At 42.9% G+C, this 17351-nt stretch overlaps 1 protein-coding gene across 28 annotated transcripts in view; it reads right to left on the reverse strand.

Annotated features, from left to right (window-relative positions):
* Positions 1 to 17351, reverse strand: part of PLEKHM3 (pleckstrin homology domain containing M3) — a 196807-nt gene that overhangs the window by 112163 nt on the left and 67293 nt on the right. For all 28 annotated transcript variants that reach the window (XR_006205673.1, XR_006205671.1, XR_006205670.1 and 25 more), the window contains one exon: positions 9745 to 9890. Coding sequence is in view for 23 of the 28 variants with exons in the window: in XM_042949931.1 (XP_042805865.1) it covers positions 9745 to 9890 (146 nt within the window). In the remaining 5 variants the exon portion in view is untranslated. The remainder of the gene's footprint in view (positions 1 to 9744; positions 9891 to 17351) is intronic.

Genomic DNA, 17351 nt, shown 5'->3' on the forward strand with positions numbered 1-17351 from the left:
AGAATTGGGTTCAAATATTTGATTTATCATGGTTAAATATGTGCCATATTTAAATATCTTAAACGAGGGAAACACGATGGTGTTCTGGGAAATGAAGTACAGTCCCCTTGAAACTGTTGCTGAAAAATGATGTATTGTACAATTCAATTAGTCTTTCTGGCTCTGTTGAGCAGTGTTTATACTGAGTCAGGGACCTGCTGAATTAGGTTAACAATGCTACCTTTTAGTAGGTGAACAGAAGGACAAAGGGCACTGGCCAGTCTCCCAGGCCTGAAAAGGCTTCTCTCTTCAGGTGGTACTTAAGCCTAAAAAGGTTGGGGGTGGGGGGGGTGGGGAGGGAGTCTTTTACAGAGACAGTAAAAGCAGTGAGACAAATGGGAGAGCAGCTAGCGACATGAGCGTTCATAAGCTGGAATTACTAAAAACAAAAACAGAGCTAGTTTCGATGATGTCTAAGGCACTGCTTCACAAAGTTATTAACCAGTGTTAAGAATACGGAGCAAACTGGGACCGCGGCTGCCTGGGTAGGTGAACAAACCCTTGCAAGGCTGAGGGAGGTTTCGGCAGCACGGCTGAGCACATGCTCACTTCTGATAATCAACCACTTACACCGGTAAGGGAATTTTTGAAAGAACTACAAAATTCGGTATAAAATGCTATTTTTGCAAAATAGAGTGCTGTATCCCCACTGATTTCCTAAGTTCTAAACCACCCTGCATACTGGTCTAAGGATTCCACTTTCAAACTCAACTGTAATTAGAATGCTTTTTAAAAAAGAACATGTTAAATATATAGTTACTTAGGGAAGGAAACCATAAAGTTTGTGAGGAGAAGTTTCTTTGCTATTAATAGAAATATTACATAAATTGTCCGTGAACACCAAATATATCCCCACCTAAGAGCTACTGTCCTATTTCTTGCCAACCAAATTACGAAAACCATGAGAAGCCTGAGCGTTGTTTTGGATGGATATAAAAACTCAGCTCACAGAGGCAGATAGATGGACCCAATACGTTTTTAAAAAATGGTTTTGGTTGGTATTGTCTTTAGTGATCCCACTCCATTCACATTAGAAACAACTTTTATAGGGTTAATAAGTTCATTTTTCAAACCTACTGACTTTTTAATTTTTTACTAAATAATATTTAATGTTTACTAATATTAATATAATTTCTTTCCAGAGCTTTTGAAGCTTACGAACAGACTAATTTAAGCTAGACGAACTCAAGTCAGTGACTGTGATTTTGTTGCAGTTTGTGAACTGGTTCTCCCTTCACAGTGTTGTGGTCTACAGGATTCAAGAGCTGAGGAGGAGGACGAAGTCGAGGTAGAAACGGTTCTCCTCCACACCTCACACATCAAAGTGTATTTATAAACATATTGGTTATGTGAGCAGGAAGCATCATTGGTATAAATTTAAAAGCCTTTTGTTAAGCAGGTGGCAGCTACCTCTTAATGTTCTCGAATGTTGTTCAGGTTTACGTAATTCTGAGAGAGAGGTTCTGGAATGGTGTCCTGGTATGTTCCCCCACAAAAATAGCCCCGGGTAATAGAGCGATGGAGCAAAGGGAATGTTTAACGATAGACACCAATTTGGAGGTGATGTGGTGGAGGTGGGGGTTGTGAGGACTTCAGTTTTTGTTAAGGGAGGAAAATGGATTGATGAGAACACACTTTTAGAATAACAACTGGTAAACACAACCTAGTCCAGTTTTTCTGTGTTCCAAAGAATACTAGTCCCACAACAATAGTGTTCTGAGGTCCAACAGGAAAAATGCCACACACTACCTTCTTCACTTGGTGATTCAAAGGGTAGCATGTTAGCCTATGAAAGCTTTCGGATATCGTGTCTGCTTAACGTGCTCAGGCCAGCAATCTCCCAAACCTATTTGACTATAGACAAGGCAGCTTTTTAATGTTGTGCAGGCCTTGTGCAGAGGGCGGTGGGAGACGAAATGCAGGCTGGGCCCTGCTTCCCCACCAGAGGAAGGGGCCTCTTTCTCTAATTCCTTCCATCTTGCCACGCTGTGAGCCCCCAGGGCTGCGTTCTCCTGAGGGGCCCTGTTCCAGCTGTAGCGTTGGCCTAGCTGTGGCCCTCCTATAGAACTCTCTTTTTGAGTAACACCTATTAACAAGCACAGAACTTGTTAATGCTCCATGGAACATATTTTGAGAAATGCTGAATTAATCCATTACCTATCCTTAGTAGAAAAAAAAAAAAAACAAAAAAAAAAACACTGAATCCAGAGACCTTAAGTGACTTATCTGCAGTCATTTTGTGGCAGAACTTAGAGCCAGAGCTCAGATCTCTGGATACTCTGTCCTATGCTTGGTAGCACTATTTAAGTTCACAGTTTTTTTTGTTTGTTTTTTTTAATGTTTATTTATTTTTGAGACAGAGAGGGACAGAGCATGAACGGGGGAGGGGCAGAGAGAGAGGGAGACACAGAATCCGAAACAGGCTCCAGGCTCTGAGTGGTCAGCACAGAGCACGACGCAGGGCTCGAACTCACGGACCGCGAGATCGTGACCTGAGCCGAAGTCGGCCGCTTAACCGACTGAGCCACCCAGGTGCCCCTTAAGTTCACAGTTTTTATTTTTTAATAACTCTACTATAAACTGTCTACTCATCACTCCTTAGAAGAGGTGATCCCTGTCCATATTCTGTCCTTCTCTTTCCCCAAATACAAAGGCAGGGGGGCTACAGAGGGAGACTAACCTATGATGTAATTTGGCGGTATGCTAGCCATTTGTTTTTAATCCTAAAGCAAAAAATAAAGTCCAGTAACAATTCATTTATGTAGAAGTCACTTATTTGTGTATTTGTTTACGGTCTTTCTCCCTCCATTGGGATATGAGCATTCACAAGGCAGAGACTGTGTCCCCAGTGCCTGGAACGGTAAGCATGGTGGGTGTTCAATAAATACTTGAAGAAACGAATGAGTGTTCTACAGTGCTCTGAACCATACACTCTTATTACTTTACACACACTTAGAACAGCTTGGCTACTTAGACAACATATTGAGTTTACAACATATTTAGAGTTCAGAAAGTAGAAAAGGGGAAAGACAGCTTGAAGCAGCACAGTCACAACAGAAGTGACAGCTGGCATCTTGGCTCTGAGGAAAGGAAGGTGCATGCAAGAAGATACAGGTAAAAGTGTAGGACACAACCCTGATTGAGGACAATTCAGAATATGCACCAAACTCAAAAATGTACAAACTACATCTAGGAAGGTGTCCTCCGTCTCACCGGTGAATGGAAGAACTTAGATGCAAAATGATATATAAAGTTATTCTTTGAATCACTACCTGTAATAGCAAAAGCTTGAAAAACAAAATCATGTCATTGTCATGTAGATTGTCATGTGTAAAAACATGTAAAATTCATGATAGAATACAGAGTGGCTATAAAAAAAAAAAAATAGCAAGCAAGCCCAGGAAGAGTGATATGATCTAAATGGAAAGCTGTCCCAGAGCAGCATGTAGATCATCAAATTGCCACTGTTGGGTAAAAAAGGACAGAAAATACCTCTGGAAAGATACACAAGAAAAGAGTAATTCGGATGCCAGCGGGAAGAACAGTGTAGGTGGGAGTGAGATTATTTATGTATGCGTGCCCTTTGTATTTGTGAATCTTAAAATTTGTGGAAGTGTATTATATGTGAAAAAAAGAATAAAAGTACAGCAGTGCAAGGCAATTTCTTGGTGGAAAAGTACCTTCTATACCACATTAAAGCCCACGGATGTTATCACAGGACCCAACAATCCTATTTATAGCCATAATTCTGAGGCATTAAAAAAGCCAAATATCTAATATGTATTTTCTGAAGTAGAATATATAGAGTTAAATGACAGCTGAAGTTTTAAAAATAAAAGTGACAGTCCTATTACTGAAAACTTGGAGAATGAAATCAGGAAAGGGAAAAAAAATAGATCACTCACACTGTTACCACAGTACAATGACCATTTATTGCTTTGGTATAAGGTTTCCTTCCTGCATTTTCCCCCATGTTTATTGTAAAAAATCATGAAGAAAGTCTTACTCAAATCAATCCCAACCATAATACCTCTTGGTCCTCTTAAAACGAGCACTGGGGCTAATGGAGAAGGAATCAGGAGATCTTAAGGTTAATTGCAATTTGTTCACAAAATCTCCAAATGACTCTGAAAATGTGGTTTTTCCCATCAGTGAGCTGCTCTCTAGCTCAGCAAGGGCAGTCCAGCTTGCCTTGAATGCCTCTCAAGATGTAGAGATAGGAAATAGTTTATGTAACATGGAAAACCCCTAGCTAAATGGAATGTGAATATTCAGGCTAGGACACAAAAATATTTTTTAAAAGCACAACAGAAGGGAACTATTTGGGAAGAGCCGAGGCCAAGTCTGAGGTCCTTACCACCTCTTTGTCATGCTTGATATTTTTGAATGGGAGGGCAGAGAGCAGGAGGAAAGTTATCTTCAAACAGAATTTCATTAGAAAATGGCTACAGAACTCGAGGATAAGGTTTAGCTGCTGGGTAATCCTGGAGCTCAATTCAATTTGCAGGATGTATACCGGAAAATAGATGAAATCCTGCTTTAAAAATAATTAGGAGCATGATTACTCCAGAGGGCAGACAAGGAAATGTTTAAGATGACAGATTTCATTCTGCCCTGCAAAACCATTTTTTCACTCTTTTAAATGGATATTCAAGCCAGTCACGTACTTCTTATTAAGGAGAGGAGGCAGATCTAGCAGAATGATGTCTGGTCTTGGAAACTGATAGGTCTGAATTGATCCTCACAATTAGAAACATCAAGTTAAGTCCCAGTGTCTGAGCAAAGACAGGCTGGACTAAATGGAATATAGTTAATGCCAGTGGGAGATGATCCAGATAAACTCGACCAGCTCTGTTCTTGCTTTAAAATCTTCCCTGGTCCACTGAGAACCTGGGAGGGAAGGTCTAACAAAGGAGGTTTTCCTCATGTACAACATGGATGAAATGAGCACACGTTAACACCTTCAATTAGTTACTCATCCTCTCAAAATCAAACCCCGTCAGCAAGGGGTGGATGACCAGCAAGGCAAAAACGTCTGCTTTGGGGAAAAGACAGAAAGCGTCAGAGATGGCTGAATTGATGGTTTCAATGGCTTTTAGAACTCAGTGCAAACGGACCTGGATCTCTTCCACCACTTCACACCTTCGTAAGCCGTGCCTGATTTTCAAATTCTCCTCATTTAGTGCCACTTCTTCTGTTTTAACTCCCCAAAGTGGCACAGTCTGTTGGCAGGTGCCACTAGCCCAAGCTCTCGGTGACCCCAGGCTGGGCCTGCCTCCCTCACTTGTTCTCTCTACACCTCTCTTAGCTGTCAAAGCCCCGCTCTAAGCAGATTAATATAAATAATCTAAACCAAAGTCAACCAGTGTCCTTTCCCTCTAAATACATTTTTATCTAATACACGCATGGCAAATATATTTATAGCCTGCATTCAGAGTGCCAAGTATGAGATGCAGAGGAGAGAATGATAACTGTCTGGGAGAGGTGAAGGAAAGAAGTGGGCGAGAGGAAGTGAGGGTTAGGACAGGCTTAGGGTTTGCCACGCCGAGTGAGGGCAAGAGGAAGACCAGAGGTGTGCAATGGCAGGGCAGCACTGAGGAACAGGAGGAGTGAGACCGTACGGAGGATGCTCATGGGGGCGGGGAGGTAGGGCATGAAGCGGCTCGAAGCGCAGGGACTAGAGATCACAAAAGGTCTTTGTGTCGGGCTATGAGGTTTGGACTTCCATATACAGTCCTAGTAAAAACTGGCATCATCGAGCACTTGTGTGCCAGACACGGTGCCCGGTGCTTTCTGCGAATCATTCTTTTATGCAAACAGCGCTGTTGTCAAGTAGGTGCTGTTATCGTCATCATCACCTCCGTTCTAAAGGTGAAGACACCGAGTCTAAGAGAGGGTACAAGATTCACCCACGGTGGGATCAGAATCTTCCGAACTGTTGCTGGGGCAAGACTTGCAGGCAGGAGGCCCAGTCAGAAGGCCACCAAACTCCTTCGTGGGAGTGACACCGGAGGTGTGAACTCGTGAGGTGGAAGTGAAGGTGCAGCAGAGAGCGCGATCTCGAGAGTGCGAATCCAGAGTAAAGTTTTGCTAACTGACGTCTCCCAGCGCTGGCAGTGGTGACGGGTGGGGCCACGGACATTCCGGAGGGATGTGTGGTGAGGGGGATGAAGTCCATTTGGGGTGTACCGAGTTTGGAGGGGCCCAGGAGACAGGCCTCGTTCCTTCCGTCCTTCAGCATACATCTCTGCTTACCTACTACGTGCCAGAAACTATGCGAAGACAGGTTCCCCGTGCCCAGGTGGCTCACAGAGAGGAGCAACATAAATGTGAGCATAAGAAAAGCAGTGACAACAGCTCCCACTCTTCAAGTGCTTATCAAAGTTATTTGCAGAGTGCCTGTCTTGTATTATCCCAATTCACGTGATTTTTGTAGGTAAATACAGAAGTCATAATAAGAATGAATGCTTATTTGGCACGCACTACGTACTAGCACTATTCTGAACACTTCACATGCATGAACCCATTTAACCTGCAGTGACCCTGTGAAGTGTTACGGTCCTCATGTTACAGATGAGAGCACTCAAACACAGGCTAACTTGCCCAGGGGACAGAGCTTCCCAGAGGTATAGAAAGGATATCAGCCAAATGGCCTCTTACAATTTTCATGTTTGTTTTAGACTTCAAAAATTACTGGTAGGTGAGTTATGGGTTCCTTCCCCACTTACCTCGCTCCCAGGTGATACAGTTACAGTGAAAGCAAGTCTCAGACAGCTACTGGCAAGGAGGTATAAAAACAGCCATAAAGACTATGTTTGTACAAAGCACTTTGCTTGGAAGGTTCATTCAAGGCAGATGTGACAGAAGGATCAGAAAAAAGCTTCTCGTCAGTCAGATACCAGAATTCTCTATTCTGGCAGGACACGGGACCATGAAAGAATCCTAAGCCTAGGCTACTTCAGTGGATTAGATTCCTCGACTTACCAAGTTCTACTGCCTCATTTATGCATGGGTGGGACTGCAGTACGACGCAGCTAACAACTGCAGTACGATCCACATATCTTGAAGACTACTAGGCTGGAAACTAGAGCTAAGATGTCATTTGGCAATTAAATCCACAGATCTCCCTTTCAGTAGCAAAAAATGGAGCCGGAGGGGTGCCTGGGGGGCTCAGTCAGTTAAGCATCTGATCTCGGCTCAGGTCAGGATCTCGTGGTTTGTGAGTTCGAGCCCTGCATCGACAGCTGACAGCACAGAGCCCACTTTGGATCCTCTGTCCCCTTCTCTCCACCCCTCCTTCCTCTCTGGCCCTCCCCCCCCCCCCACCGAAAAATAAATAAACATTAAAATTTTTTTTTAAATGGAGCTGAAGATAAAAGTAGGAATCATCAGGGAGTTAAAACCATGGAAGAGAAGGAGATACTGCAATAAAACATAAAGTGGGAAAAGAAAACAAAACACAACCCTAAGGAACTGCAACATTAAAGGTATAGGCTGAGGACAAAGAATCAGAGAAGGTGACTGAGAAAAAAAAGAGTTCAAAGTAGGAGGAAAACCAAGGGTGTATCTTCAAAGTCAAGGCAGAAGAATTCCTGGTCAAATATTATATCCCAGACAAGTCCAGTAGAACAAGAAACTGATGAGGGTCAACTAGATTTGGCAAAACGGATGGAGGAGTTAGGATCGTGAGCAGAGGAGGAAGGAGTAAACCTTCCATAGGAGTGAGGTTTCTTCTGTGGCTGGAAGGAGGGCAAGGAGGATGGGTGTAGATGTGGATGAGTTTATAAAAGGGTTGGTGGGACTGTTGCCTTAATCCTGCTATATCTCTATGAAATAGAAGGTAAAGGCACTTCCCAGAGTGACTGGGGCTGGGTGTTTAACCTCTGTAGGATCATGGGTGCTGAAATAAAATGATCTGATGACAGCTACTGATGTAAATGGCAGAGGACTTCCCTAAGCCACCCACTGGCACCTGCATCCACAGACTCTGCCTTTTCTCTTACTTCCTGCCCCAAGCAAAGACCAACCCTCCTGTTGTCTCCACGATTCCATCTTTCTCACTTAACCACATCTTCTAGCAATTCTCTCTTTGGTAGTTCACACCAGCATAGAAAACATGCTGTTATTTCTTCCATTAAAACAAAAATCAAACCCAATTGGATCTTACATCTCCTCCAGTTACTCCCCATCTCTCTCCATCCCCTTACAGCAAACTTCTCAAGAGTTGTCTATTCTTGTCGCTACTTTCTCTCCTGTTCCATATCAAACCCACTCCAATCAGATCTTCACTCCCACAGCTCAATTCAAACTGCTCTCAGCAAGGTCAGTCATTACCACCACATTCCTAAATCCCATGGTCAATTCTCAGTGCTCATCTTATATCTCATCATCTATGTATCAGCCTCTGTCACAATTGATCTGGAGACACATTCTTCCTGTGGCTTGTTGGACACACTAGGGTCCTTCTACCTCGTTCTGCATTCCTCAGTCTCCTTTGCTGGTTGCTTCTCTCCTTTCTACACTTTTTTTTTTTAATGTTTATTTTTGAGAGATAGAGACAGAGACAGAGCATGAGCAGGGGAGGGGCAGAGAGAAAGACAGACACAGAATCCGAAGCAGGCTCCAGGCTCCCAGCTGTCAGCACACAGCCCAACGTGGGGCTCAAACTCAAGAACCACGATATCATAACCTGAGCCAAAGTCGGATGCCTAACCGACTGAGCCAACCAGGCACCCCACTCTTTCCCACACTCTTAAGGTGGAGTGTCCCAGTGCTCAGGCTTCCTCTCCTCCTCTATTGACTTGCATTTTTATAGTTACCAAGTCTGCTATTTGTACTTCTGGGATATCCTGCTGGCTGTTATCAGCTACTTTGCAAAGCTGTTAGCATATACCTGTGATTCTCACTTCCTCCCTTTAAAAAAATAATAAATAGGGGCACCTGGGTGTCTCAGTCGGTTGGGCATCCGACTTCAGCTCAGGTCATGATCTCACAGTCTGTGAGTTCGAGCCCCTCGTCAGGCTCTGTGCTGACAGCTCAGAGCCTGGAGCCTGCTTCAGATTCTGTCTCCCTCTCTCTCTGCCCCTCCCCTGCTCATGCTCTGTCTCTCTCTCGGTCTCAAAAATTAGATAAAAACATTAAAAAATTAAAAAAAAAAAAAAAACAGCAGTCCAGGTAAAGGTGTAAGGGTGGCTCAGTTCACTCTTCCTTGATGTGGACCCCTACCCAGAAGTCCTCATAGCTTCTCTCCAGGTTCTAGTTCCAGGGGGATGGATTTCTGGAAGACTGACCTTGACATGAGTAGGAATGTTACTCTAAGAAATATCTTGAATTATTTAAAGTCCTTTCCCTCAAAAGTCACTCGTATATTCAAGAGTGTTGTGATTTTGGAGAGAAGATCTAATAAAAAATGATGAGGCCTGTTTCTCTATCAGAATTCTTTTTTAGCACCCACAGTTAATTATCAGGGCCCAGAAGTAAAAAACTGCTATATGTCTTTTTAAATGAGGAAATTAATAAAAGTCATAGTTAAGACACCTTTAAATGTGAGATATTTTGAGAAGCGTTGGATAAGATCTCGTAGCTTTCGTGAGACTCCCTGGTCAAGTTTGCTTCAAATTCTTGCATCATTCCCTTTATCCTCCACACAACAACATGTGAACACCTCCACTGCTATCATGAAGTAAACCCAGACTCTGCGCTTACCTTATATTTGGAAGTGTCCCAGTTGTGGACTACGCGTGCTGGGATAAGAAAACTGTCATCCACGTGGCAGCTGCTGCAGTAATACCACCCACTGTAGTTGCACACCTTGGCTTTCCCGTTGGAAAGGCCTATGGATCGCTGGCATCCTGTTCAAGGCAGAAGAAAGAGCCCATGATTACTGCTGTACTTTTAACACCACAGAACAAGGTTATACAACCCTCAAATAAAAGTCTGTAAAGGGGGGGAAAAATCCAGAGAATACATGTATAGATGTGTCCAATAGCTTCTACCTCCTCGCCTCCCAAGGGATCGCCATAACCTGCACCTAACTGTTCCTGTTTCTAGTCTCTTCTGTGTTTTCTGCACACAGCTGTCGGAGATCAGTGTCTCTACACCCCCCTATCAGCACCTCACTTCCTCCTCATAAACCATTTCCACCACCAGGCATGTTGCTCGGGGCGTCTCATAAAAGGATCTTATTTAGGGGCGCCTGAGTGGCTCAGTCGGTTGAGCATCCGACTTTGGCTCAGGTCATGATCTCGCGGTCTGTGAGTTTGAGCCCCGCGTTGGGCTCTGTGCTGACTGCTCAGAGCCTGGAGCCTGTTTCGGATTCTGTGTCTCCCTCTCTCTCTGCCCCTCCCCCACTCATGCTCTGTCTCTGTCAAAAATAAACATTAAAAAATTTTTTTAAAGGATCTTATTTAACATGTACAACATTTTGAGATGGTTTTAGCCAAGTTAAGAATTTGTCTGAGGTTACCTAGCCAGTAAGAGGTGGAGTTTGGATTGGACTCTGAGCTTGTCTAATTTAAAAATGACTCAAAAAACGAGTATGTGGCCTTACAAAAGAAACTGGTCCTTCAATTGGCCCCTATTTCACCTTTCCAACTACTGACTCCTACTCTCCAGTGGGAATCAGAGAATTCTCCTCACTATTCCCCAAATAAACAGTGTGCTCGCTCCGCCCTTCGTACATTGGCATGTATTATTTCTCCTCACACAACACCCTCTTCTCTGATTTCCAATTTGCCAAATCCTGCCATGATTCAACCAGTGGCTGTCTGCAAGTCACCGCTAAGGCCCTTTTCGTGTCCGTGGAAATCCACGATTCTCTGAGCGCTGTCCTGGTCCTCTAAGAAGAACTGGTAATAATCTCAGCTCTGTCACAAAGGAGCCATTCTTTTTCTTCAGGTCGGAGGAACCACCGTCTATTGGTGAGGATAGAAATCCTATCACAAGCCAAAGGACAGAATCCTGGCAGCCCAGAACAGGTGATCATGATTATACTAACAGCAACGTGATCCTGACATTTCTCATGTCCTGCTTCATTTCAGAAATCCTTCCATGTAGCTGCCCACTTCATGTCTGGATCAAGAACCATACTGATCACAGAGATCTTACATTAAGCCTATTTCATGATAAGAGTATAAAATGGATTACTCTTCGTCATCGTCACCATCGTCATCATCACCATGTTATACTACTACCGTTACACCTCATTTCCATTAAAGGAGCTCCAAACATTTAACAAACTGCTAACCTAAGAAGAAAGTGATTCGCATGTACTCTATGAGTGAAAATATCACAAAAACTCACAGGACTTTCATTTTCATCACAAATCAAATGGCATCAGTAATCAAGCAGTTTCACAGTGCATCCTCCAGGAAGAGAAGTGGTGTTTTTAAGCATAGTCCTTATTGAAAGATGGTAAGTAAATGTATCTGTATTATGCTTCCAAAGCTTCATACCGTTCCTTCCTGGAATGGTTATTTCTTTCCTATTGAGTAGCAGCAAAATCATAACAAGCTCCCGTTTTTCAGATTGGCTGAGCAATGAGATATGTGCGAAAGATAAAGAAGAACCAAACACACACGCTGCTTCTGCTGGACGGAGGCGCCGTCACAATTCCTAGGCTATGAACACTGGAATGCTGTTTGCTGCACTCACTGACCACATTATTGCTCATCTGGCATTGAGCACACACTTCCTGAAACTACTGTGCCTTTTTATGTGCTTTTCCAACTCCTCAAATCTGTTTCTTATCCTCAGTACTTAACACAGAGCTTTACATGGAGCAGACTATTGGTAAATGTTTATGTAGAAAGGATGATAAACTGAATATTATTTGACACACATACACCCACATATGAAGAGATTTTAATTGCCAATAGCTGTCCTAGAACTGATCCTCCCTAACCTGCTCACCTGACTCTTAAAGCAGTGTACTTTTGTTAAGAACCCCATAAAAAATATGTTGCCCATTCTAAGAATTACACATTACTCATGTGTTCCTATATGGACCATGGAACAGGAGTCAGTGGAACCTAACACATCCTAGATGCTGGGATATTGCTGTTTCCAAAAATTAGTTTATGGTCATACTGACTTAACTCTGAAATGACACTGAATAAAATGCAGTCTTTCCTAATGATTTAGAAAGTGATTACAGTCTTGCAGGAATTCAGGGTCATCATTACAGTTTTGACTCTCCCCACAGAACACAGCAAAAATAAATTTGGGTCGCTTTAGCTTTTTGGTTGTTTGGACATTAGATATAATTAACATCAGTAAGCATTTGCTGGATATTTATATATGCTTTAGTGGGTACTACTGGGTTTATCAGTCTATAATTTTTAATGACTTTATTATGATTTCTTAGATGCAATATACATAAGCAATATTAAAATATGGTCTAAAAATGTGTATATCAATCAGGCACACAGGTCCAAAGTTTAACATGCTGGAGGTTCAAATATATGAGTTAACTAAACGAGCTAAGCATTCTCCCCGCTGTGCACTAGTCTCATCAAAGACAGAAAGGGCTGAGAGAACATGGCTAGGGCTCACTCGGGTTTTAGGTTAGAAAAAGAGCATATAAACTCCTAGTTATTGTGTGTCTTTACCTTCATACCTCATTTGGAACCAGGCTCTCCTACTCTCCGTGCTGAAAGGTCCCCTAATGACTTAGAAGTAGGTTTAAACCTACCTGTACGCTTAGGATACATACAGGATACCTGTACGTTTTGGATACATGGTGTATACACAAGCACAGGTCTAGAGTTAGTAAGCCTGTTCCTGTCTAATACACACCGTGAACTCGACCCATCGAACTCTCTAAGCCTGCTTTCCTCACTGCAAAATAAAGGGGCCAGCCTAAATCAAGGGTTGCCAGATTCAGTGACCATCAGAATTTTCTGGAGATGTTTGTGAAAAATGTAGACCCCTCCCCCACCCCTACACTTCAATTCTGTAGATCTGGATTAGGGCCCAGATTAGGGCCCTGCATTTCTCCCCAACCAGCCAACTACCATCATAGACCCTGGTGAGTAAAAGCTGAGGATTGCTCCCTGATTTCTAGGTGGCTCCATGCTCTAAAATTCCAACTCTATTCAAGGGCAGAGGGTGTGCAGACTCTTAAGTGAAAAGCTCATAATTTGTCATGTAGTTTACGTTTTAGGCCTCCAAAATCAACATTTCAGGTTCGTAGTCAATTTCTAAAAAATTTGCTATGTGGAAACAACCTGAGTTCATTTTACCAGTATTTTTCCAGAGCACTCATTGTCCCCACTGAGAAGCATCTTATTTGGTTTAGAATTAAAACCTTTAGTCTCCAAATCCAATGTAGTATTTGTTATTGAAAGAACAAAGGATGATCAGGAAAGAAGGGTAGAGGCTAGTGGCATAATACAGATTCATTTTCTAAAAAACAACACATGCCACTTACTGAAAAAGAAAACATCTATTCTTTCAATTAACTGTAAAATTTCCTTCTTTAAAGTCATACTAGCAAACCATGGGCTAAAAATGTCTGAAACAATTCACCCCAAAGATACACAATCTGGATTTTACTTTATCATTGTGATGTTTTCAACAGGGCAAAAAAATGTGTTTTCTTAATAACGACTATTAGGAAAACACACTTTTTCAAGGGTGCCAAAGCTAGACTCTGACAAGCGACATTATGGGGAGAAAAACAGAGCTGCAAAGCAGAGACAAAAAATAATTAATTGAAATAACTAATTAGAGCTTATTTACATATTATATTTTTATGTACTTTCAAACAGACTTTTCAATAATGCTTCTAAATTAAGGGGCATTTGTAGTAGGGAACCCTCCACATATTGGATCAAAGCAAATACATTCTTCCCAGTCTCTTTTTTGAAACTTTTCAGAGTGTGTTCAATTCATAGGAACAAAAAACTATCTCACAAGAGAACTCACTGGCCTTTTTTTTTTTTTTTTTTTTTTTATTGCTTCCCACCCCACTTCAAATCTTTAATGAACACATGCTCTGAAGAGCTTAGCTTCCCCTGTGGTACTCTTTTGGAAACCAATGTTACCATTTAACTGAAATCCTATTTGCTGCATGTACAGTCCATTTTCCAAATGGCCTTTCACTAAAGACGCCCAAAAGATTCGGTTGCTGGGGGTTGATGCAGAAATTTTGGCATAAGGCTCCACAAAGGCGCAATCTTTCTTCTCACAAGTGCACCTAGTTAGCTCAATTGGCTGCAATGCGGTGTTACTGAAGCCGAGATCTCAAGGAGAAGCCAACCACCTTCTTGCTACTTCATGACTACCAACTCAGCCCTCTTTCCCCCAACCGGCAGCTGGAAAATTCATGGGAATAAAAGTGACACGAGCTGTGGCTAGATGCAGGTGAATCTCTCTCACCAAGGAAAGAACTCACACAATGCTTTCTAAGTCAGCCACGCTACTCCCTTTACCTAATTTGGTAAAGCAAATTTGGTGTTTTCTATTTGGAAGGTAGAAAGGCTCTAAGAGAAAGACCGGGGCGGGGGGGGGGGGGGGGGGGGGGGGGAAGGAAGAAGAGGATGTGTCTTCATTAAAAAGGGAGGAAAAGAGATAAGAGAGGATACATTTTCACTTTCTCTGTTAAAGGAGAAAAGTAAAGCTGGCACGCTTCGTCACCTCTTCTACTGTATGCGTGCAGAGGGGAGAGAGGTGGCCACGGGAAGGGCCAAAGGACTGCCCTTGCCCTCCCTCCCCTCTTCTGTCCAGTGCCCCGGCACGGGCAAATGACCTGTGGTAAGCACTTTGCAAAATGTGACTCAAAGGCCTGGACTTTTATCATAAGCTCTAGAGACCAGATTTCCCAAAATGAAGGAAAACAGAAATGAGGAGTTTCAAGGACTTGCTATTTTCTAAGAATCAGAGGGGAAAAAGGTCATACAGAACTTAGCTCTCCTACTTTATAGTCTATAACCATTGACTGGTCATGTAATTGTTGAACATGTACTTCTTAAAAGAAGGTGTCGCACTGGGTATACAATCACAAGTTCTGTTTAATGAGACTGGAATTAGCACAAAGCTGGGCACAGCGTGTTAACAAAGGATTTCCGGACACAGGGTGGAAGCAGGTTTTGCAGCGTAGCTTGGGATCCATCTGAGGAGGTAGAAGCCAAGCAAACCTGGGTCCCAGACTTCTGTCCTCCATCGTAGGAGAGACTGGAGCTGGGATGTGAATGAAACCGACCACATGTGGGTTCCCAAGTGAACACAGGTAGAATGAGGCTACAGAATTCTAGGTCATAGCGATGGAAAGGGGTAGGAACAATGAGAAACACCTACTCAGAAATAAGTGATCCCAAACGCCTTCCACCTCAAGCATCCGAGTTGCTCTGTGACTTTGAGGCAAAGTGGTGACCCACAAGGTAGGAGACATCTACTGTGTCATAAAAATCAATTAAAATGTGACATATTTGGATGGAGAATCAGGCACATGAAAACAAATGCCTCTGAGTATGCATTTTGTTTGTCATAAGGAAAACAGTATCCACAAGCATGTCTAATAAAACTAAAAGAACCAAAGAAGTCAAGAAAAATCAACTGTGTACCACCTATAGTTGCTAATGGAAATAGTATGGCATGCTGCTGGTAGTCCCTTTGTTTAATTTATGGGCTCGCTTGAGATAGCAATACTTCAAAATTATTTTCTCCATGAAATCTTAAAGTCCTTTGATAGTAAGTTCTCTTCCCAGGGAATGCAAACTTCATGGTTGGGAGGGAATACACGTCCTCAAATACGATCCTGAAATGTACTGACTGTTTCCAAAGCTATACTGAAATTTATTTCTGTTCATCAGGAAAGAATTTGTTCTGGTTGGCTTCATTTTATGTTTGGCTTTTGTAGCATTGAGAGATCATACAAGAGAAGTTGTCACTCGCTGTTGGCCAAAACTTGGACTCCAAAAGTTGGTCTGTACAGTCAAAGAACTGCCACATTGAGGAAGCATTAAGTAACACTTGCAAGGAAACTGTTCCTATTGTGACCGAGGCACATTTAGGATAACTTAAGCTGGCACTTGTGGAGTGGATTGTAGCTGTTGCTAGGAGAGCTATGTCCTTAAGAATATAACAGAAGTAACTCCTCTGGTACAAAATGTATACACCTAACTAAAGAATTTTCCTCTTATACAACAAGATGGCCAATGTTATGCCTGTCAAGTATTAGCACTGCGCCTGGACACCGTAAGCATTGAGTACACTTTATATCCAGAGACAGAAACAGAGGAGACTGATATTCACAGATAGCAACTGTCCAAGACAGAGGCCAGTGATGAAGTATAATCCTGTGTTACTTGCTTAAACTTGCAGGACCAAGGCAACCAAAAAAACATCTTTTAAAAGCCCAATCTGAACAATAATTGGTTTAAAAGTGAAAAGTACTATACACGACAAGCCCTAAGATGAGGTTGATGGGGTTTTTTGTACTGAATATTTAAACAAGTTCATTTGTGTGTCGTATTAATGGTGCTAAAGGTATTATATTTAAGTAAGAAATGAAGCGAAAAATCAAATGCCAGGTTATTACTGCTGACTGAAAATATAGATAGTGCCCCGGGGAATCCCATGCATCTGTCTCTTGCCTCAACAGTGTTTGTATGAAACAGATCTGGGGACTACCCCTTCTTCCAACCTCCAACCACCCCCCAACCTCCTTCCCAGTCACAACCTCCAGGACCATCTTTTCTCAGCCGTCCTCTGCCTCTGGGACCAGCCAACGCTGTTTCTGTGGTTAGCCTCTCACTGCCCGCCAACCTTGAGCTCCTAGATTCATCAGAATTATCCCACCAAAATGGAGGTTGCTGTCAACTGCCCAGTCAACCTACATCTGCAGGCTTTCTACACCTACGTTTCTCCGGGCTTCTACTTTCACTGCAAGGATATGGCTCTGGAGGGCATGGGCCACTTCTTCTGCCAGGTGGCGTAGGGGAAGCATAAGGGTGCCCAGTGTCTCTTGAAAATACAAAACCAGGGCAGAGGCTGCACCTTCTTCCAGGACATGCAGATGTCCTCCCAAGATGAGTGGGGGAAAGCCGTGCATGCATGGAAGCCGCCATGGCCCTGGAGAAGAACTGAACCAGGCCCTTTGGGATCAGCATGACCTGGATTCTGCCTGCACAGACCTCTATCTCTGTGATTTCCTGGAGAGCCGCTTCCTAAATGAGGAGGTGAAGCTCATCAAGAAGATGGCGACCACCTGACTAACTTCTACAGGCTGGGCTGGACTAGCAGCTCTTGTAAAGGCTCACCCTCCAGCAGGACTAAGAGCTTCTGGAACCCAGTGGACTTGTAAGGTTCCC

The sequence above is a fragment of the Panthera leo genome, chromosome C1, assembly GCF_018350215.1.
Source record: "Panthera leo isolate Ple1 chromosome C1, P.leo_Ple1_pat1.1, whole genome shotgun sequence".
NCBI lineage: Eukaryota > Metazoa > Chordata > Mammalia > Carnivora > Felidae > Panthera > Panthera leo.